Source organism: Asparagus officinalis, chromosome 8 (genome assembly GCF_001876935.1).
Source record: "Asparagus officinalis chromosome 8, Aspof.V1, whole genome shotgun sequence".
Lineage (NCBI taxonomy): Eukaryota > Viridiplantae > Streptophyta > Magnoliopsida > Asparagales > Asparagaceae > Asparagus > Asparagus officinalis.
Window position 1 is genome coordinate 28,277,224 of NC_033801.1, and position 24,891 is coordinate 28,302,114.

The 24,891-nt window shown below is 38.2% G+C and overlaps 1 protein-coding gene across 2 annotated transcripts; it reads left to right on the top strand.

The window, feature by feature from the left end:
* On the top strand, positions 843 to 23,828 carry LOC109822061 (UPF0553 protein-like). 2 transcript variants are annotated; one of them, XM_020388223.1, is made up of 7 exons: positions 843 to 1,046; positions 8,499 to 8,642; positions 9,326 to 9,424; positions 9,607 to 9,683; positions 9,998 to 10,106; positions 15,529 to 15,857; positions 23,558 to 23,828. In XM_020388223.1, exons 1-7 carry the CDS (start codon positions 977 to 979, stop codon positions 23,648 to 23,650), a joined length of 921 nt encoding a protein of 306 aa, XP_020243812.1. In that variant the 5' UTR covers positions 843 to 976; the 3' UTR covers positions 23,651 to 23,828. The 2 variants fall into 2 exon arrangements, with proteins under 2 accessions (XP_020243812.1, XP_020243813.1); XM_020388224.1 differs by lacking the exon at positions 23,558 to 23,828 and adding an exon at positions 19,236 to 19,473.

Consider the following 24,891-nt stretch of genomic DNA (forward strand, 5'->3'; position numbering starts at 1 on the left):
AATGAGCTCCCAAGCCATCTCCTTTGGCTGACGTGGACATTGAGAGCTGGAGCTCCCAAGCGCTCCACAAATTTGTGGAGCGCTTGGGAGCTCCCAAGCTATGCAAGATTTACAAAACCACCCCCCACAAAAACACAATTGCAGAGTGATCAAAATCTGCCCAAAAAAAGAAGCAAAAAATCCAACCTTTTCCAAAATGAAGAATGCTCGATTAATCAAAATAGTGACTTTGACCGGTTCTAACCTGATAGACCATCTCCAATCGGCAAGTCCCCTCTCCGATCGGCAAGGCCTGAGCTCCGATCGGCAAGTCCTCGGCAAAATAGAGACTTTGACACGGGAGATGAAGAGGCGTGGATTTGATTCGACGGCCGTATCCAACGGTTAGAAATAAAATACAAGAGGTTTAAATATAATTAAAAGTAATGGGTAAAATATTAAAATAGAAGAGGGGTTTTTTTGATATTGTTGGAGCTCCTAACTAGGAGCTTGTTGGAGCTTCATAAAAGAAGGAGTGCCTCCCAAGGCTTAATTTGTTAATTTTTTATTCTAAAATGTTTGAGAGCTCTTGAGAGCATGATGACTAGGACTCCCAACTGGGAGCTTGCTGTACTTGCTCTTACGAATTTTATCGAAAAAGTGTAATGATGCGATATATCTATTACGATGAAGACATCACAAAAATCTTAAACCGTAAGAGCACTGATCAACGGTCCACATTTAATTGCAAATTTGCAAATTTGTGGAGTCTGTAGGGGTAAAATCGTAATTTCGTCGGTTGGTGCGCTCGTGTTCCAAGCGGGAAAAAAATTGGAGGTCATTAAAACCCCACCGAGAGACAGTCGGATCAAAGGAGGCGCCTGGGGAGAGGAGAGATAAATTAAAAGAAAAAAGGAAAAAAAAATCTCGATAAAATCGGGAGGAAGAAAAAGAGAAATTTTATTTCCGTGGAAATTTGTATTTTGAGGAGAAGGAGATGGATGAGGTGAGATCATCGGCGGCGTGGGTCGCAAATCGTTCCTCTCACGTGAAAGTTGATGTTTTAGGTGATTTTTTTCCTTTCCCGTTTCAGTCTCTTTTAAAATCTAGGGTTAGGGTTTTATAAAAATGCCGTCTTTTTTTATACTTTGTCTGTTATTATGTTAGTTAATGAAAGATTAGTGTTTGCGTATAGGTTATTAGTAATCTGTTCCGTACTGTACGAACGTTTATGAATTGAAAATCATCTTTTCCCCTCCTTTTTCAAAGAGAATAACTTTTTTGGGGAGGTGATCTGAGTTGATATAACACATTTTAGAGAGAAATAAATTGACTGGAGATCCGTTTCATACATTAACTGAGATTCGAATAAGAAAATAAATTCAAAATATGAAATTGAGAAGTGATTTAGTAGTATTTGAAAGAGAGAAAAAAAAATGAATAATTTGCTTATCCTTAGGTGTTGGAGAGTGAGGCTATATATTAAAGCCTTATAAGCCATATGTTGTTTTATGAACATTGTTGTGCGCAGCGGAAGCTTCTCAGAGTGACACAACAATAACTTGAGATAAACCACAACCAATAAGCAAATCACAACCACAGTAAGAACAAACGATTTACGTGGTTCGGCAAGCTGCCTATGTCCACGGGGCAAGGAGGGGGGTTCTTACTATTAGAAATCAAGAGAATACAAATAGAGTTACAAATCTCACCGATTAAACCCTAAAACAAAGCTCTAGATCTCTCGCAAATCTTCCATAATTGGATACAACAATCCTCTCTCAAAGACTGCTCAAAATCGTCCTTGCTTAACCCTAATTAAACGGGTTTAGGGTTATATATCAACTCAGAAACGAACCGGGTTAAAAACCAAAACCCAGCCCAAACTGCATCTGCGGTCGACCGCGCAGGTTTCGCGGTCGACCGTGGCGGTCGACCGAACCACAAACCCGAGAGTGAAATTGATTACAGTCATGGTGCGGTCGACCGTACTGATTTCCCGAGAGTAAAATCACTACAGGGTCCTTGCGGTCGACTACCGCGGTCGACCACCTTCAGCTCTGAATCCTACTGACCTTCGTGCATGTTTGCGATCGATCGTGACGATCGACCGCCAGTCTGCATGGTTGTTTCTTCAGCTGTTTTCCTGCACTCTTTCGCCATTTCTTCAATTTTCCACCTCAGTGATTGTTTCTACTAAAACTGAGCCGACACCAAATCATCCAATAGTCCCTCAACAAGTCCGGGAACAAACTAGAGCTAAAACGCGATCTCTCCCATCTGAATCAACAGATCAAACCGGCTACATCTGAAAAACTCCTTACGTATCCTCTTGTCCAAGGAATCAAGCCGAACGTAGTTCACCAAAATAGCCTCCAAAGGCCTCAACACTGAAGAATGTTCAAAAGCTTCAAACAATGACCAAATTTCACTCCTGAAACAACTTTGGTCAACATATTTGCAGGGTTATCATTCGTGTGGACCTTCTCCAATATGACGTCTTTATCATCCAAAACGTCACGAATAAAGTAAAATCTGACATCGATGTGCTTCGTACGCGCATGATAAACCTGGTTCTTCACCAAATAGATAGCCGACATGCTATCATAATATATCTGAATGGTCTCCTATGCTATCCCCAAGTCCTCCAATAATCCACGTAACCATAAAACCTCCTTAATAGCTTCAATTACTATCATATACTCTGTCTCCGTAGTAGAGAGAGCCACTGTGGACTGAAGCGTGTATCGCCAACATACAGGTGCACCTACCAATGTAAAAACATAACCTGAAGTAGACCGACACTTGTCAAGATCTCCAGCATAATCTGAATTCACATATCCAATACAATCCTGCCCATTCTTCTCATCCTTCTGAAATACTAAACCAACATCCACGGTGCCTCGAACATACTGTAGAATCCACTTCACAGCCTCCTAATGATCCTTCCCGGGGTCGTGCATATATCTCGATACCATGCTCACGGTCTGTGATAAATCTGGTCTCGTACACACCATCGCATACATCAAGCTACCTACTGTACTGATATATGAGACATACGATATATAATCTCTGTCCTCAAATGAAACAGGTGACAACGCTAAAAGCTTAAAGTGGGGAGCCAATGGTGTGCTAACTGCTTTTACATTTTTATCAAAACTGAATTTCTTCAACATCTTCTGCAAGTAGCTCTTCTGTGTAAGCTTCAAACTCCCTTTCACCCTGTCTCTCTCGATCTTCATACCTAATATCTTTTTTGCCTCTCCAAGATCCTTCATCTCAAACTCGGATGATAGCTCCTCTTTCAACTTTCGAATAGCTGAAAAATTCCTAGAAGTAATAAGCATATCGTCAACATATAAAAGCAAATATATGTGATCACCATCCTGTAGCTTGTGCATATAAATACATGGGTCATATGGGCTCCTTGTGTACCCTCGGTCAATCATAAAGCCGTTGAATCTCTTATACCACTGTCTTGGTGACTGCTTCAAACCATAAAGAGATTTCTTCAGCTTACAAACTAAGTCTTTCTTTCCTGCAGCTTTGAATCCCAAGGGTTGTGTCATGTAGATCTTCTTATCTAGATCATCGTATAAAAATGCTGTCTTTATATCCATTTGGACCAAATCCAAATCCAATTGTGCCACCAACGTTAATAAAATCCGTATCGACGAATGCTTCACAACAGGTAAAAATACTTCGTTGTAGTCAATGCCCTCAAGCTGTGCATATCCCATGGCAATCAATATGGCTTTGAACCGAATGTTCCCAATAGAAGATCCCTCTTTCGCATATACCCACTTGTAACCTATAGCTCTCTTGCCTTTAGGTAGATGTGCAAGTGTCCAAGTGTCGTTCTTCTGAAGAGACCGCATCTCCTCCTCCATAGCTTCCCTCCACCTGATCGAATCGGGGCTAGACTCTGCCTCCCTGAATGTGGATGGAACCATATCATCAACGACCTCCACTGATAATGTATATGCGACCATGACATCATTATACCTAGCTGGCCGACGAATTACTCTCCTCGGTCTATCTGCTGCAATGGACCCTTAAACATAACCCTATTCCTAAGTCCCATAATTCACTATATCCTCTATCTGTTCGGTTGTCATCTCATCTCCTTTCAGTGTCACCTCTGTAGGAGCCTCAATGGATACAATGCTTTCTGGAGTGGGTGGAGTCACATTATTCTTCACCTGCTGTGATATCTCTCCTGTCTGGTCTCCCTCCACCTACTGACTCATCATGTACGTCTCATCAAATATGACATCTCTGCTAATAACTATATTCCTGTCCTGTGGATCCCATAACTTAAAGCCTTTGACTCCATCTCTAAATCCCACAAGACTGATTTCCTCGCTCTCGGATTTAATTTACCATCACTGACATGGTAATAAGCTGGACACCCAAATATCCGAAGCGATTTATAGTCACTAGCCACCGAACCAAACCAACGCTCCAAAGGAGTCTTCCCGTCTATCGCAGTGCACGACAACCTATTCACGAGATGACTCGCATAAACTAACGTCTCGACCCAAAAGGATCTAGACAATCCACTCTGCGTCATCATACATCGCACATTCTCCAGTAATGTACGGTTCAATCTCTCAGTCACCCCGTTCTGTTGCGGTGTCTTTCGAACTGTGAAGTGTCTCTTAATATCGTGATCCCGATAAAACTGTAGAAATGGATCACTCTTGTACTCTCCATCTTTATCTGAACGTAGAGTCTTCACCTTTCTACCTATCTGCAACTCTACTTTTTTCTTCCACTCCACAAAAATATTCAGGACCTGATGTTTATGCTTCATAGGGTATACCCAATTCTTCCTGGAATAGTCATCAATGAAAGTGATAAAGTAGTTGGCCCTACCAAGAGATGTGTTCTTGGAAGGACCCCAAACATCTGTGTGAATGTAATCCAATGTACCTCGGATGTTATGAACAGCGGTGCCAAACTTTACTCTAGTCTTCTTCCCAAGTATGCAATGCTCACACAGCTATCTTGCAGGTCTTAGCATCTTTCAATAGTCCCTGTTTCATTAATCACTGTAGGGACTTATCTCCTGTGTGTCCAAGTCTCATGTGCCATAAAGTGGTAGTGTCCTTCTCTGTAGTGATAGAAGCTGTCAGACCCCCTGTAACTGTCTTACCCTTCAAGTAGTATAGGTTGTTTTCCCTGACATCTCGCATCACCACCATAGAGTCTTTCGTGACTTTCACTGTAGCATCCTCTAAGATCACCCGATATCCTGTTACCTTCAAAGTCCCAAGAGAAATAGTGTTCTTCGTTAACTGCGGCACGAACCTCACTTCCTTCAATTTCCTCACTACACCGTCATGCATCCTAATCCAGACTGAACCAATACCACCAATAGGACATACGTGGTCATTACTCATAAGCACGACATCCTCTCTTTCCTGCTCCTCAAAGCTAGAGAACCACTCCCTCTTAGGGCAGATGTGATATGTAGCTCCCGAATTCATCATCCATTCCGTGGAATCCGCATAGCAAACCGACGGTAATGCAGGGCATGAATAGCCTGAAGAGTCTGAATCTGAATGCTCACCAATAGATTTTACAACATTCACTTCTGAAGCTTGTGCAGTTTTTCCCTTATTTTTCCGGTTTTTTCTTTTCACTTTGGGCAGTCAATCTTTCAATATCCTTCTTCTTTATAATACCGACATTGATTTCTACCAACACTCTTATAGGCACTCATATTCTTTGATTTTGAACTGTTAAACTGGCGACAGTTTGGATCTCGGCCTTGAACTGCTAATGCATCTCCCGATGCCTTCTCGGAGGGTTCACCATCACTCTTTCTCAACTCATAATTCACCAAAGCTGAGGTCACCTCCTTATTGCTAACTGTAATTCTTCCATTGATCATATGTAGAACGAACGTACCATAATCATCCTCGGGCAACGAACACAGAAGTAACATCACCTTATCTTCATCCTCAACTATGATGTTCATATTGGCTATATCTGAAAGTAGCTTAGTGAAATTGTTGACATGCTCCCTGATGGAAACTCCCCTCTTCATCTTGAACTGGTAAAACCTCTTCTTCAAGTGAAGCCGATTCTCAATGCTTTTCGTAAGATACTTCTCATTGAGTGTTTCACACATCTTCTTCGCCGATGTCTCGTTCATAACATCATAAATAAGATCCGGCGTCAAGCATGACCTAATAACACCACAAGCTCTGCTGTTCATCTTCCTCCAAACCTTGTCCTCCATGTTTCTCTTTTAACTCAAGAGTCTCCTCCAAATTCTGTGCATCCAAGGTGTCCATCACTTGACACCTCCACAATCCGAAATTGATCTTGTCATCGAACTTCGGAACATCAATCTTCATGTTATTGATGCTCAGACTCTGTGTCGCCTTCGTAAGAGACGAACCTGATGTGCTTGCTTCTCCCATGTTGTCGATCTATCTCTGATACCAATTGTTGTGCGCGGCGGAAGCTTCTCAGAGTGACACAACAATAACTTGAGATAAACCACAACCAATAAGCAAATCACAATCAAAGCAAGAACAAACGATTTACGTGATTCGGCAAGTTGCTTACATCCACGAGGCAAGGAGGGGGGAGTTTTTACTATTAGAAATCAAGAGAATACAAATAGAGTTACAAATCTCACCGATTAAACCCTAAAACAAAGCTCTAGATCTCTCACAAATCTCCCACAATTGGATGCAACAATCCTCTCTCAAAGACTGCTCAAAATCGTCATTGCTTAACCCTAATTAAACATGTTTAGGGTTATATATCAACTCAGAAACGAACTGGGTCAAAAACCAAAACCCAGCCCAAACTGCATCTGCGGTCGACCGTGGCGGTTGACCGTACTGATTTCCCGAGAGTAAAATCGCTACAGGGTCCTTGTGGTCGACTGCCGCGGTCGACCGCCTTCAGTTCTGAATCCTACTGGCCTTCGTGCACGTTTACGGTCGACCGCGGCGGTCGACCGCCAGTCTGCATGGCTGTTTCTTCAGCTGTTTTCCTGCACTCTCTCGCCATTTCTTCAAACATGAAGCTCAGACACTGAGGATCCATGGAGAATATAGAAGTCACATCTATAGGTTACAAAGAATGACTGTAATAACAAAATGTATTTAAGGTAATTGTACTTTCTTTTGTTGATATAGAGATAAATCATCAGAAAAGGTTGCGAGACAATAACATTAGAATTTGATTTGGTAACAAAATTGATTTTAATTTTTTTTATAAGAACGTAGCTAGGCAAGCTAATGGCTAATTAGATAAGAATGAGATTTTGAATACACAATTACTGATCAAGAAGGTCCTCAATTAAGGGACATTAGACGGTTGTACTTTTTAGGTGCCTCTTTGTAGCTTCTCTTTGTTTTGAGTGCCACTAAGTTGAGATACGTTATGATGCTTGGAACTTTGGGAATGAGGGTTTTGCTGAGCAGATTAAAAAATTACTTATGAGATAAGCATACATATTTTGCAAGTCTTAGGGAAGTAGACGCTCTTGCATGCCCTTCCTTGGCTCTGTCCTGGTAAGAAGGCCTACAGTACAGAATAGTTGTAGTAGATATTTGCACCAAAGAATTATGATTAAGTATTTATTGATTGGGCAAATCACAAAATGTATGTAATAAAGAAGCAAATTACTCATTCATGAAGCTTTATCGTATATGAAAGAAAAGATAAGTAGAAGAAATGCATATTTATGTAGTTTGGCCTTTCGATTGAAGTGCATGGGTGAAGGAGCGGGAGCAGTACTTCACCTGCTGATTGTGACAAGTAGTACAATGGTGGAATATCTTAAATTCTTACACTAACCCAGTTCTCACACAAGAAGTGGCTGTCTTGTCTCAGATAACAGAAACTACACAAAAATTGTATAATAAATACAGGTCGTTATTGAGGAGGATATCTTCCCCTGTCCTGCATCCCTAATGTTCTGCATCCTTAATGAGGTCACTGATGGAGTCTGGACTTAGGCCCATGGCTTAAGCTCTTTGGATACATCATAGGCCTCCATGAAATTTCTTCATAAAATAAATTCTTTATCATGGTTCGTGTGGATCATCAATGTATTCAGTCATAGAATTCAAGACACAGTTAACGCTTCGTATAATATGATATTCTGAACAGAGCATTTGTAAAGAAGCTCCTCAAGTATTTTCTTGCAATGTCCTTGACACCTAGAGATGTTATTATGCTTTTCTATTTTTGGATGCATCTCATGTTTAGGAATGGAAAATGAATAGCTCCTTCTCTTTTACAAATTGGAACAAGTTACTGTGTAACATAACTCCGAGTACTGCTCTAAGTCATGGTCTAACAAATTTCTTAAGGAGGTCAGTTATGAAAACCTTGTCTAATGTCTACTATTTAGTATTTACTGTGTTAAGTATCTCAACCTTATATTTTATAACATTTATTGGTTATGAATTTGTTGTGCTAATCAATTATTTTGTCTCAAACTTTTACGGCTTATAGTTAATGCACCTTACTTTTGTTTACTTCAGAACTTGAAAAGGTGGTGGATAATATTCAAGGTTCAATTCCAAAAGTTGAATGGGATTTTGAAGGGATTCACTACTTTGATAATGGACCTCTTACTGTCCAGTACCTATTTGTGTTGGACGCGCTGAACTTTTGTTTTTGGCCAGGTATATTCTCTTTACTTTCTCTTATCCACACATATGTAATATTCTTCTAGAATCTCATTCTCATCATTTTTATTATGGCTTCTCAAGTGATTTTGGGGGATAAAGCCTTTGTTGTTGTTGCTGCCTATTAATTGTGTTCTTGTTGCATTTGTAAACTGCCATTTTCTTGCATCTTTTGGTAAAACTTGAGTGACCTCTAATGTTGCAGCTATTTATCATTGATTTACTGAAAAGCATGTGAATTTTTGTGCAATTTGACGCATCATGTTTTATTTATTGTTAGAGACAGAGAGGTTTGATGATTTAAGTTGTCTTGAGCTATAGACAGCAGAAGGTGGGAACAAGGTGGATAACTTTATCCTCTTAAAATCCAAAGTCCAATTTATACTTTAACAAGTTATACAATTCTTATCGAACTAAAATTATTAAATCTGCTTGCTGCCAAAAGGGAAACAATTATTTCTGGGGCTTTATCAGGTTTACAGAATGACAGTAGCAAACAATCGAGAAGAAGTAGATTTACATTTTTCTCTTCATCTATCAACATCTTTTAGAAGGCCTCCTTCTAACTGCTTTATTTGCACTTGTATTAATATTAAACATATTGTTATCTTGTTATTGTTTCATGTGCTTTGTTCAGAGTACCTTTAGGGTTTTGATGCCTTATCTGTTGCTGCAAACAGACAAGGATTTAAATTATGATGATCTGGCTTCGGGTCTGAAAGAAGCTCTGCAGAATGATAACTCTGCTCTTGATGCAGACCGTCTACAGAACTATACTGGTACCTGACCTACTCCAGAACTCTTTAGTTGGTTAATGAATGTGTTGGAGTTTTGTTGCCAGTTTTTGGTATTTTAAGGATATAATAATCACACACATTTCCATAAGCAAACGTTTTGTTGTAGTATTTGATGAATGTGGATCATTAAGTTAAAAAAAATGAAAGGATATTTTAAATTTCAGGTCCTGAACTGCGCAAGCTGTTGAAATGGCCCCGTCCACTTCCATTGGAGGAGGAACGAGTACGCTTACTACATGAGGTACTCCTTCATCAATGAAGGCATTTTTCCTCGGCTAAATTTTTTCTCTTTTTTCCTCTAAGATCAAGTATTTATTATTCTATTCTAGATCATACATGTTTCAATGGTAATGCTTTATGTAGTGTAGCAGGAACTCTGATCTAGTTGCTGTATTCTATTTGTATTCTCTTTATATAGTGTAGCAGGAATTCTGATCTAGTTGCTGTATTCCCTTTATCTAGTTGCTGTGTTCTATTTGTATTCTCAATGGTAATGCTTTATGAAGTGTAACAGGAACTCTGATCTAGTTGCTGTATTCTCTTTATATAATTCAGGTTGGACTGGAACTGGAGAGAAGCTTTGGTGGAGAGGCAGCTAACCTTGTGAAGGCTTGCGGGAAATCTGCTGTATCTCTTGTTGCCCTTATCACGCGTCATTTTCCTGGTATTTATGATCTCCATTTCTTGTTTTGCTTTGTTTTATTTTTCACTGTTTCTTTTCATTCATTTCCTCAATTTCTTATGAGAAGCCATGCGGAGATTGCTTGTTTTCTATTATGAATATGGTATTTAAATGTTGTGTTGAAGGTAGATGCATTACTGATCTAAGATATTGATCAACATATTATTGTTCTAAACAAAGGTAAGCTTAGAGAGTTTTGTCCACTTGTCAGTGTAGTTTATCCTATTGCTTTGGTTTCTACATTCAACATATTGTTTCGGAAAAATGTAAGTTAAAATCTACATCACTGGTATTCAAAAGTTGTCTGGTTGCCATGTTTATGCACATGTATTTCATAATATTGCATTTCTATGCATTTCTATGGATGAGTTTTCTCTGTAGGATGGTAACTTAAATTGATTCTAGATTTTTTATATACTCAGGATGGATGAACCGAGAAATTATCAATATATCATCAATAAATAATGTGGAATTACTCATGCAACTGTTTTTAGTTTTTATCAAATGGATTTATTCTAGTTACAGGTTGATTACTTGGATGTTCTATTGCATCACGCTCAGCAATAAGCTGTGGTGTCTGGGAATGGAGCCATGATAACTATCTATTAGATTATCAACTTTTTTAGGCTTCTGTTGAAGTATGAATAGAAGTCGTGTTTTACCATTTCATTTGTGATTTTCTTTATCATATTTGTAAACTACAAACTTTTCCCCTGGCAGGTGTAAGCTGGTACCAACAGGTGATTTGGCTGGGAAGGGGGTGTTTTAGCCTTTAGGACCTTAATGAGAATATAAACAATTAAGAAGGCAGCATGAAAATAGTGAAAATTTCATATGTTGAAGCTTGAATCCCATGCTTTTTCTTTGGCTCTTCTGCTATTGTTAACTGTTTTCTTTTACGAGTCTAGGATGAAGCGGTTCACCTCCAGGCTAAATTTCATTTTCGAAAGAGTTCACATTAATAGGAGTATGACATGAAACTCTCAAGGCCTGAACAGAATAAGGTTACAAGTTCATTCTTCTCAAAATAAAAAAATAAAAAAATAAAAACCCCAACATCAGCGGCAACCTGCGGCATTTCTATCCCCTTCTTGACGCCCTTTTCTGATAGCATCACCATTACATCCCCTGAAGCAACATTTAAGAAAATTTTAAAATCTAAAACCCCCGCATCAGCTGCAACCTGCACCAATTCTATTCTCATCTTGAACACCCTCTTCCAACAGCATCACTATTACAGCGCCCGAACTGATATCTTGCTTTTTTACTTGACCCATCCAGAAACTAGAGAATTTATTTCTTATTGAAGATTAAGAGAGTTCCTTAATTTTTATTGGTGGCTTCATTTCTTCACCTGCAAGTCATCCAATGCTATGATCACTTGAAAAGCTAAGTAGCTCTGCTTATGTTGGTTCTTTCATGTGAATGTCTTTTTGTGCGAATAGATTTGTTAATAGCTGGGCTCTTGATCCATCTCTGTCATCTAGTGTTAAACAGCATAAAGCTTTTTTTTTTCTTTTAAAAAAGGTTTTTATTTTTAAATATTTAATTATTCTTTAACTAGCTTGAGCTGACTTTCATCCTAGTGTAAAAGGCTTGAATCTTATGTCTGTCTTATTTGTATTCGGGGATATATTGGCTTCTTGGAGGGAAAGAAGTTAAATTGTCTTGAACTTTTTAAGTTTGATTTATAAAACTAGAAGCATCAGTTAAGATAATTTGACCCCCTTCCTTCTCTCCCTGAAAAGGCACTTTAGTTTTATCACTTGATATTATAATTATTATTATGCTAATGTAAGAAGCATGGATACAGATATTGGACATGACAGGAACGCAATTATGCGACATGACCATTCCTTGAAAGTAGGACATTATATATTAAAATGTAAATATAAGGTGTGCATATACATAGGTGCATAAACATGTCTGTGTATCCAAAAGTTTGGAACACATATTTCTAATAATGTTATAGCATACAGTATTCAAGTTATGCATATGTTTCACAGGCATGAACCACAAGGCGAGAACACAGACACAAGATGACATGATATATTGACACGCAATGTATTCTGCGTAGGTCAAATGAAGCACGTCTGGTACATTATATTTAGTATATAGTGGTCTGACATGCCATGTCTCCATATTTGGAAGTGTGTGTCCCCTAATAGCTTTGTGCTAAAACTTTAGCCTATCATTTATTTTTATGACTGAGAAAATAATGAGAGTGGGCTTGTTGACTTTGTTTGATTGCTTAATGCGTCTCACTTTGTATGCATAATGTTGACAGACTTTTCTGTTACAGTTTTCCGTGTATAAATGAAAGTATAAGTATCTCAAACAAAGCATGAGAAACGTAGTAAGTGTCCGAGAAAGTGTCATAAATTAAAAATATAGTGTATAATTGATAGACATTGAAGGTGTTCAAGAAGTGCCAGTGTCAATTACACATGTTCACCTATCCAACACAATATGACTTCAGGCTAGGAGTTTCCGTGCTACATAATACTGATTGACATAGGAATAGACATGTATGCTCAGAGAGAACACAAAAATGTTGTTCTTCAAAGTCAAAGCTGTGGTGTCTCGTACATGAACTAGACCAAAGAAACATTCATGTATGAATCCCTCTTTATCCATGAATCTCAAAACAATTGCCATTTGCTCTTTTTTAGACTCATCACGAGATTCATCAACAATGATGCACAATTTTGCATCATCTATTGCTTCTCAAATATCTCTTTTAACTTTGCAACAAAAGATGAAGGATTTCCTCTTCGATTTGTCATGACGTATAAGAGGCATTTCAGAGAGCATTGTCTAAATCAATGTCAAACTTTTCCATCGTAAGAGGCCAATAACGTTACAAGTTCTAAAAAGTTGCCATGATTGAGAGAATCCAAGCTTTTATCATAACCACGAAAAGCACAAGTGTGAAATGTAAGCCATCGGACAAACATCAATTGATACTTGAAGCCGTAGCCAATTTATTGCAAGTTGTTGAGAAGAATGTTTTCAATTGATTTCACAACATGTTGAGAAGCATTCATTAGATTCTTGCTTGCTTTTACAGCCATTTCATGGAATGAATTAGGTTCTTTTCCCATATGTCATAGAAAAGCACAATTTTCTCATCATTAACTTTTTCCCCAAGCTCTAAATCCTCCAACGACAAATTTGTTTTATTCAATTCTCCCTTTTAGCTCGCTAAAAAGATAACAAGGTAAGCAAAAAAGCTGCATCACTAGATGGAGAATATTCAAGCCATTGTGGAAACAATGCAAACCAAGAATGACAAAAATGACAATGGATGTGTGGACACGGTGGAGGATAATTTTCTAGTTTGCATTGATATGGACCAGCTCTTAGATAATATTGATGTCTCATCTTGTTGTTGATATGATATTTCTATATCGGTAAACTCAATCCAGGATCACACCTTAAAGAAGAAAGATCAATTTTTCATGTGTAGCTTTGAACTTTATGAGGATGATCACTGATTGAAATTTCTGGATTTGGAGTAGCACCTTCACTTTGTACGGGTTGTTGAAGGGATTTTTTTTTCAAAAATGCATCAGTTGTGGTCAGTTTTCCCATAACAACAAATTAAAATTCTAATGTTTTAGAAGACCTAAAATTGTCAGGACACGTAACACTATAAATGTCAAGCTTTAGAAATTATCAGACCCATCACTGACCTTAAAATGAAGACAACCATATAGTGCTTTAGAGTATGATACAAAGTTTCAAGATATATGTCTAATTCATGAGGATTGCCACAGTCTCTCAAAAGTAAATTGCTTGATCTAACTAGAAGCTCATAGCATTGCAATCATTGCTAAATCCAAAACAATTAAACAAGCAAAGTACTTGGTATTAACTATTAATCCATTGAACTCTGAACTAATTGAACAACTAAACAATATATTTTCAGTTGTCATTTTTATGAAGAATAAAATAATCAAAGTTTTAAAGACCTCACTTATATGAAAAAGAACAAGAAATTTAAAGGATTTCAACGAGAGTTTTGAATAGTAAACAATGAGAAATCTTATTTTAAAAAATTTATAAATATTTGCAACTACAAAATTAGTGTCTTGACTAAGGGTTTTCAACTAGAGTTTACCTTGTAACTTGTAACTTGTTGATGTATGAATAAGGATTGAAGTCTGAGATCTAGGCAGTAGGCTTGATGCTCGCAAACGGGGTCTGGAGGTGGTGATGCAGCAAAATTTAGGAGAACCTGGTGGCGGAGATTTTTTTTGCTGAAGGTCACATTGTAGGAGAATGAGAATTTTGTTCTCTGTTTTGGGATAAATGTTGGATTTTGATTTGGGTTTTGGGTCAAGGCCCACAACAGTTTCAACAACCCATTTGCACTGCTAAATGGCTTTGTAAAGCCTATAACTTATTTCCACTTACAAATTAAGGCCCACAACTTATTATTATTACTTACATGTTATAACTTATTTATACTACTACTACCTATATATTTTGTTACAAATATTGTTATGACATTAGTTCCATAACAATATTTGCAGACTACATAGATCCTGCCGTGCTTAGGAACCTTGGTGTGCTTAAGTACAGGTCAGCCTTGGGAAACATTGTTGATTCTGAAAAAGAAATAGGTTCTGGCATGGCCGCCCTTTGCCCCCTTGTCTTCATCCCTATCCCCACACATTTGAAATGGGACCCTATCCCTGCACATGCGAGGGGGTTGCATAGCCCCCCACATCGGATGGAGGGTGTAGCCTCACGGATTGGTGCGGGGGTATAGCCTCGCTTATTGGAGCGAAGCTACAGCCACGCACTTACGCGTGGGGTCATCTCAACTTGCTTGGTTTGCGCAAGTTGGCTATTTTATGCGGATTTCGAGGTTGATTCTCGCTCTGCCTTGACTTAGGAGGGTGTAGCCTCACGGATTGGTGCGGGGGTATAGCCTCGCTTATTGGAGCGAAGCTACAGCCACGCACGTATGCGTAGGGTCATCTCAACTTGCTTGGTTTGCGCAAGTCGGCTATTTTATGCGGATTTCGAGGTTGATTCTCGCACTGCCCTGACTTAGAGCTGTTGTAGATTCTCATTCTTAGTCAATTGGGGACCACGATTCTTGATTAGCCCGTCGGTCATGTCGAATGACCATTTGTCCTTGGTGGGCCCTACATATCTTCTAGAGTGTTTCTATGATGGTCGGACATTTTTCGCTGCCTACACATATATAATTATGTCCATATCCGATGGTTAAGCTGGGTTTTATAATCCTAATGAAACAACGAAGTGTTTAGCTGTGAACTCAGTCTCTTCTTTTTTAATTTATTAATGACTAAACTTTGTTAGTATAACCCTTTGTATTTGAATTGTTTTGTTTTGGATGATTTTCTAACTCCAGACTATTTCTTACTAGGCTTCCGAGATCATTCACTATATAAAGGCCATCAAGTTTTCTTATATAAAAGAGCTCAGATTTTTGTTGCTGATCTTTGGGGCGCTTTCAAGGGAAAAGGTTATGGCAATTTCTATGACATTAGTTCCATAACAATATTTGCAGACTACATAGTCCCTGCTGTGCTTAGGAACCTTGGTGTGCTTAAGTACAGCTCAGCCTTGGAAAACATTGTTGATTCTGAAAAAGAAATAGGTTCTGGTACGGAGGAGGAAATTGAGATACGTGCCTGCACAATTCATGCTGTTGAAAAGATGAGGGAGCTTATCGAAACAAAGCACGGGAAACAGGTATACTGATTTGATTACAAGTTTATGATCTGGTATCCACTTTCAAACTTTCAAATATTTCTTGTGACTTATCTTCTTCATCTCAAGCCTATGTTTTTAACAAATTATCACAAAATCAATTACTTAACAAGCATCATTTGAGATCTGTACTTCAATATCAGGGTACCTATCCTTTTCTTAGTGATATGATCAAGAATTATTGTATGACACAAGAAATATTTAATTCCAAACCAAGGTGTAAGAAATTTATGAGCGGCTTTACCTTTTGCAAGTACAATGGAACAATGAAGTTACTGGTTGGATAAGTTAAATATGCATAATTATTATTCTCAAAGAGAGGTGTTAGTATCATTATAAAATAGGAGAAATTCCTTCTCAAAGTGTGCAATCAAGTTCTTTTACACCTTGGTTTAATTTACAAAAGAAGGTAGTTAGTAGCTTGTTCATGGGAAGCTGTTCAAATTGCCTAGAACAGTAACAAACTAGAGAAGAATGTTGGATTAAAAGGCCTATGTCATGGATGCAAGAAATGCCACCTTTTCTGCAAACTAAGATTGTCATATTTATGTCTTCACTTGATGATATAGCTTTATATATCTGTTTATAAACAGGTGATAATATATATATTCCAATTGTAGTTTGAAATAAAGGCAGAGTTGTTGCATCCATGGTGTTTTGAGTTTGTTTACACGCTATGAAGCACCGACACTTGAAAAAAAGGCCCCGAGTTCGTCTCCGACGCATGCGGAAGCGGACACGCGTGCGACACGCGTCGGACACGTGGTCAACGCCGCCGACACGGTCAACGTCGCCTACTTGCTCCCGTCATGCTCTCGACACGCTGTTTTGTTCTCGACACGGTTGAGAGGGCAAAAAAAAAACAGAATTTGTATACTCGAAACCCAAAGCCAAAGCCAAAGCCAAAGCCAAAGCCAAACCCTAACCCTAGTTTTCACTTTTCACTCACCCGATCGACTCATCTCTCTCTTGATCCCGACTGAAAAGAAAACGCCGCGATCTCTCTCCCTCGGCCTCGTCATCCTCGATCGTCATCGTCGTCCTCTCAGCAAATCGTCATCATCGTCATCCTCGTCGGTTAGGTCAGTCTCTCGATCTCTCTCTTCGATTCTTCGTCTCTCTCTCTCTCCCTCGATCTCTCGATCTCAGTCTCTAATCTCTCGATCTGTCTCTTAGTCTCTCTCCGATCTCTTGATCTCTCTCTCAGTCTCTCTTTGGATCTCTCTTTCCTCGATCTCTTCCCTCTCCGATCTCTCGATCTCTCTCTCTCAGCCTCTCTGGATCTCTCTCTCAGTCTCTCTCTGGATCTCTCTGTCTCCCCTGATCTCTTCCCTCTCTGATCTCTCAATCTCTCTCTCTCAGTCTCCCTCTGGATCTCTCTCCCCCTGATCTCTTCCTCTCTCTCAGTTGCTTTTCTCTTTTATTGGATCTCTTCCTCTCTCAGTTGCTTTTCTCTCTCTCTTTCTGTTTTTACTATTTTTTATTTTAATTTATCTAGTCAATAAACTTGGTTATATTTAACCTGTAATATTTAAAACTTTTGGCATTTGAAATGTTTAAAAGTTGTGCCATTATCCTTACAAATGGAAGCAGTATGTATAAAAATGTGAGAATAACATAAAAATAAGAACTAGGATTTATTTTTTGTTATTCATATTATGTCTTGTCATTGTTTTACTTTATTGTTAATTATGATTTTAATTATTATTTTAGCAGTGGAGTACAAGATGACAAATATCCGCTTTGAAAATATGTTACCAAATTGGAGGGGGGGGGGGAAGGGGAACGGCAGGAGAAAATTAGAGATGGAGATGTAATTATTGCAGAGAAGAGTTTACCGGTTCATATTCAAGAGTTAAAAATCACCTTTTAAGGATAAGCGGGAGCAGAATTAAGATGTGTTTCAAGTCAACACCCGAAAATCTAAGGGAGTTTCAAAGAACGTTGGATCAAGCGGGGGCGAGATTGATGGCTTCTAGGTCTAAGATGTCAGTTTTGCCTACATCTTCGACTATAAGTACGATCAGTGTAGGTGCAAGTGCAAGCACGCTGATTCGTGCAAGTGAATCTAAGAGGAGTGAGCCTAATATCGTGGAACAAGCATTCAACATGGGAGCAATGGAGGAATTGAATGCATTAATTGGTAGGATGTTTTTCACCGAAGGATTGTCCTTCAACTTGACAAAGAATCCATATTATGTCAAGGCTTTTGCATATGTCGTAAGCAATCCAATCTCTGGCTATAAGCCTCTCGGTTACAATTACATGAGGACCACTATCTTACGACGTGAGAAAGCTTACGTAGAGAGATTGATGGAGCCCATCAGGGGCACATGACAACAGAAGGGGGTTTCCATTTGTAGTGATGGGTGGACGGATGCACAAAGGAGGCTCATCATCAATTTTATGACGGTATGTGAGGTTAAGCTAATGTTCTTGAATGTCGTGGATACCGAGGGAGAAGTCAAGAATAAATATTTTATCCAAGCACAGCTAAAAAAGTGCATTATAGAGGTAGGACCGAAAAATATCATCCAAATCATAACCGATAATGTTTCGGCATGCAAGGCCGCGGGAGGGTTTGTGGAGGGCACTTGGCCTCATATATTGGACTCCTTGTGTAGTCCATACACTCAATCTTGCTATCAAGAATATTTATGCAGTTAAGAACACGGAAGCAAATGCCGTGGCTTATGCACAATTACATTGGATTACAGAGATCTCCGATGATGCATTGCTTATGAAGAATTTTATCATGAACCACTCTATGCGGCTTTCCATGTTCGATGATTATTCCAAGATGAAGCTCCTATCGATTGCCGACACAAGATTTGCCTCGTGGATTATTATGTTGAAGAGGTTTAAGGTCGTCAAGAGAGGCCTCCAAGACATGGTCCTTAGTGATCGATGGAGCTTGTATAGAAAAGATGATGTGGGGAAAGCTCAATTTGTGAAAGAAAGTTCTTGATGATTTGTGGTGGGACAAGATAGATTTTATTCTTGACTTCACAGGCCCAATCTATGAAATGATAAGGGTCACTGATACCGATACACCATGTCTTCATTTGGTGTATGATATGTGGGATACAATGATTAAGAAGGTGAAGCAAGCTATTTATAGGCATGAGGGTAAAAGGGATAACGAGGAATCTCCTTTTTATGAAGTGGTTCACAAGATCTTGGTGGATCGATGGAACAAGGGCAACACCCCGCTTCAGTGCTTGGCACACTCTTTAGTTCCAAGGTAATATTTCACATTTCACTCTTTAATGCGAATATTTTAATTAATTAATACCTTGTGGGCTAATTCATGTTATTAACGAACATAGGTACTATCTGATGCGAAACAATGTGATGCAGGTATGAAGATTAATGACAACAATGCTTCGTCAAATCAGCGATCGATCTAGGCAGGAAGTTCAAGAAAACAATGTAGCTTGCGATGTCTTTTAAGCAAAAGTGCAATGTACTAAGTTCAAACCCTTTGTAAATTATCCGAAAAATAAATGTAATAATTCGTTCTCTTAATACAGTTCAATTTGTAATATTTAGACTAGCAAATATACTTAGCAATTGAATCGCTTGCTCACTAATCAAACTGAATACAACACAAACACAATTGATAATAATATTGATAACAACATGCATGCAACAGCAGTTCTGAAAATATTTGGGCGAAAGAAAGTTAAACCTTCGTCGGGTTGAACTGGTTCGACGGGAGGCTCCTCTGGTGGTGGCTCGTACATGCCAAAAATGAGGGGAAGAAGTTCTCCGAGAGCCACGTAATTGGGATGAAGTGGCGCGTCTGGATTGAAACGCCTATGAAACGAACTGATGCCTAACTGGGCTTCCACACTACTGACAATCTGATGAGTCACGCGTTCGACGTATTCGGGCACAATCTCGAACGTCTGATAATCGAACCACGGGGAAAGCTGTAAATCAACGATGCCAGTCTCTGGATCAAGCATGAGTCCGTAGTCTTTAGCATCGGGATCAGCCATACACCAATGGCCAACAGGATTGGACTATCACGATGTTTCAGCAGATCTGACAATACGAATGAGCCCCAAAACAGATCTGAACCAACTTGGTCTGGTTCGGATCTGACCCAAATTAAACCAACAAATAAGGTGGGAGACGGGATCTGAACAACTAAATCAGATCCAAGAGCCTCTTCATTCGTTCAGAGGAAAAGGATGGAGATGCAGACCGAAGGATGGGCTAAGCGGCCGGCGGAGCGGGTGAAGGCGGCGGCGGCGGTCTGAGACAAATCTCTTTTTATGTTCTTTTTCTTTTAATTGCTGCAGGGAAGAAAACGAGATTACTGCTAGGGTTTCACACCACAATCAAGCAAGATAATTTTCGTTTTTATTCCTCATTATCCCATATTATGATTACAGAGTCTTTAAATAAGCAATTACAGATTTAGAAAATCATCTAAATCCCTCAAATCTCTCCCTAATCAATTACAACCAATCACTGATTAACTACCAAATAAAAGAAACTAAATATTCGAAATTCGAAATTCAAATTCAAATACAACCAATCACTGATTAACTACCAAATAAAAGAAACTAAATATTCGAAATTCGAAATTCAAATTCAAATTAATTATTACATCAAATAAAAGAAACTAAATATTCGAAATTCGAAATTCAAATTCAAATTAATTATTACATCTAAATTCAAAATCATAATGCTGAAATATTGCGCCTCCTGCGCTGATAAACTCGGTCAAAATCTCGAGCACGCGTCTGAATGTCCTCATCACTATCATTCCACATGGTTCAATGAGAACGTCTATCGGCAAGCTCCAAATCAAGATCTTGATATCTCTACGGAAAGAGCAAAGTGCTTAAGAAAATATTATCCTAACCCCGATGAACGACGGACGGTGAACTTGGAATATGCCAAGTTTGTGGGGTCTTTGGAGACCTTTAATAATTCGGATTCTCTTTCCGATAGATGACATATGGATCCAAAGTCATGGTGGTTTCTTTATGGTGCAAGTACTCTAAATTTACAAGCATTGACCGTAAAACTTTAGGCCAACCTTGTTCCTCTTCTTATTGTGAACGAAATTGGAGTACATATGGTTTCATTCACTCCTTAAAGAGGAACAAGCTAACCCCGACATGGGCGGAAGATCTTGTTTATGTTCACACCAACCTTCGCTTACTTTCTCGGAGTTTGGAAGAATATATGGAAGGGGAATCAAGAATGTGTGATATTGGTGGAGATGCCTTCGACTGATTACAAGGAGCCGACATGTTAGATGTTGCTCCCCTTTCTCTTGACGAGCCGACGATGGAGACCGTTGTGTTTGAGGAGGATGAAGGAGTTGAAGCCATAAAATAATCTTTTTGATGTTTCAACTTGAAAATTTTATTTTAAGATATGCTTTTGAGTGTAATTTTTATATTTTTGCAATGTTAGTAACTTAGTATTTTGTAGTCATGGAGCTAGTTACAACTTAAACTTTATTCTTTTGTATTTTTATATGCTCAAGATGAAAGTAGTGAAAATTAAAATTTGGTATTATCTTCAAATCAGTTACTTTATATGCTCAAGATGAAAGTAGTGAAAATTAAAATTTGGTATTATCTTCAAATCAGTTACATAACTTACATTTGTCATTGATTATACAAGCCAATGTTACATAATAATACAACATAAAAATTGATCTATTTTTCTATATGTTCATCTTTTCTTTCTTGTCTTCTTTAACATTATTGTCTTCAATTCTCCAAGAGATCATTGTCATCCCGACGTCTTAATTCACTCCTGCAACACACACTTTCCTTTAGTTTCTTATTTACAATCTCCATTTTACATAACAAAAAAAATATGAAAATGTAATAGGAATTTAATTTAATATTGATCTATATATAATAGTAATATTAAAAAAATTGGTCGTGTCGTCGTGTCCTATTTTTTTGGGGTTCGCGGTGTCCGTGTCCGTGTCCGTGTCGTCGTGTCTGTGTCCGTACTTCATAGTTTACACGTATGGGATCATGGAGGACAGGTGAAGAGTTTCAAAGGTGTTTCTACAGTCAATTCCTTCAGACTCTTTATTGGTATGCTATGTTACCTGGGTACTTCTAATCAAAAGTCGTACGCGTACCGCACACATACCTGTACCCGTACCCAAACTCCATGGACACTCCTTGCATATATGCATACATTTATTCGAGCATGTACTCAATTATACAATACATGTTTTAATTTAAAACATGTTATGCATTTTTGGATATATATATCCTGCACTTCACATCAACTTCTTAAAATTTATTGTGCATAAGTCAGGTGAATTATGATTATGAACTATGAAGGGTCGTTTGGATGTCTAATTTAAAAAGTATTCATTTTCTCCAGTTTATATAATCCATATAAAAACAAAACATAAAAATATTGTAGGAAATTTTAATTCTCACTATTGTTCTCATATAAATCAGTGATTCCAATATATAATATGTATATATAAATATTTATGTAGCCGTGTCTCTGTACCTTTTACAAATTTGCCTTGTACCATACTCGTACCCGTTTCGATTGTACCCATACTCGTGCAACATAGCTGGTATGCAAGGTTAAAATACTTTTTTTTGGTTGTACTATGGAGCTGTTGTTTGTTCGACAGAATGATGTCAATCGACCCTGCACAGGCACTATAACTCCAAAGTTGTAGTGACGGTTGAAGGTTATAATTTTTCACGTCCCCACGGTTGAGGGTTCTTTCATGGTTGAATCTGGACGTCTTTCTTTAGATCTGCTTTAGAAACTCAGGGTCAGTAAGATTTGAATATGTTCGAATATAGGTTCCTCTATGGCCATGTTTAAAGACCTTGCCACAATTGTATATCATGGTGAGGGTTATAATTTTATAGTCTAGCAGATACTTTTCTCTTTGGCTATTATTTTGCATATGTATAATCTATCTTTTGTCTAACAGATAATTTTCTGTTTGGCTATTATTTGCATATGTATAATCTATTTTTAGGATTTTCCTTTTTAAGTATGAATCTTTTTTATCAACTTGTATTCAAATATCTGGAGATTGTAGTCTTAAGTTTCTTTCAAGGCATGCAATTTTTATCAACTTCAAGGTTCAAGAGAGCAAGCAAATATTCTGACTCTGTTTTTCGCTTGTCCAAGATTATCGACATTATCTCACCTAGTCTAAGTTGTGGAAAAAATAGCATTAATTGCGGATAGACCCCCTGAATGATTTTTACTTTTTTACTCTAGAAAGAGCCAAAAAGCTAGAGTAAAAAGGTTTTGAGGAGACCGATAGACCTCCATGTGGTTCTATTTGTGAGGATGGACCCCCAATTGCTAACTTTTTTGACTCTTTAAATAAGTTGAAAACTGATTGTCTGCACTTTGGCAAATACTATAGGGGTCTATCCGCACAAATAGAACTACATGGGTTCTATCCACCTTTGGCGATAAGTACAGGAGGTTTATTCGCAATTAAACCAAAAAATATATATATCATTGAGGATCCTAAGCTCCCCCTCACTAGTTTATGTCAAGGCATGCATTTGTATCATGTTAACGAACGTTATGGTTCCTTGCTTTTGATTTATTTGATTTTACATTGGAGTTGCATAAATGTTGTGTTCTCATTCAGATATTCCAACCTCGGTGATTAATGTGCTGAAGGCTTCTTTTGACAGGTGCTGAGCATAGATTTGGACCTCTGGCTCTGGTCTTTTGGTGTGCAGGACTCATCTTTGCAACATCACCGAACCCTCTCTATTTACTACTGAATGTATTTCAGCTGCAATCTTCCTCTCTATTTAGAGAAGTTCAGTTTATGCTTGAATATTTGCAAGGGTCTTTAATGGATGTGTTCAAAATTTTGGTGATAGAAGTAGCAATTAACAAATGAGCATTATATGAAATATATTTAGAACATATTTTTTTGACGAGTGGTTTTTAAGATAACTGAAATGTGCTATTCACCGTGGTTGTCAGTCGAAACTTTCTAAATTTCTGGATGATAGCTGATAATACCAAAGCTTTTAATGGTGAACAGGTGCTGCAGTTGTAGTGAAATCTGAAAATTTCCACCGTAAAAATATAGGGTTGAATAATATATTTGTTTATATTTGTCACCTTGTCTTAGAGGTGGCTTCTATAAAAGAAAAAGAACAGTTTTAAGAACTTACAGTGATCGATTTGCCTGTATACCGGAGCTTTAGCAGCGATTTGATCGTTAAATGTCCGGACAAACTCAGGAATTGTAGCCTAATGAAAGTTCCTGATGTCAAGAAAGCTCGTCCTTTTCCGACATTAGCTTGTGACTCAAAACGTTAATTCCTTTGGATTTTTCTTACCTGTTTCTTTGTTTGGGTTTTGATACGTCCCCATATTTTTAGGTTCGTGTTTTAATGTTTCTGGTGATCCTTATTATTATATTTGAGAAGGATCTGACGTAAAGTGATAATGATTCTCTCCTTTCTCGGTGAATGGCTCGTAACCATACTTGATTGGGATTGAATCATATTATTGTATACCGAGAGAATTTCCTCGTATAGCGTGTGATACCCATTAACATATTGATAAAATTAGTACTCATGGAGACCGTGTAATCTCAGCGTGCTTTAGAGGATATGAAGACATATGACCTGTTATTCAACCTGTCCATCTTCAGCTTTTCGAGTAGAATTTCGTGAAGATCATCAGATAGCTAATCTTTAGATACGTGGACAGAATGTTGATGTGCTAACAGTTGGGACCTTGGTCTTTTAACATCTAGACACCAATTACAGGCGCACCACACTATTCGGTAGCCCCCACCGACGATATTTGTCGCATTAATTGCAGGTATATCTTTGTGTACTGTTAGCGTTATTTACTTACCATCTCTAATTATTTATATTACCATTCTGAGCCTTTTGATTTGATTCCAACCAAAAACAGACTCATCTCCATCTCATCCGTACTCGTCACGTCACATGATATCAACGCGTCACAAACAGATCTCTCGTCATTTTAGCGTGTTATA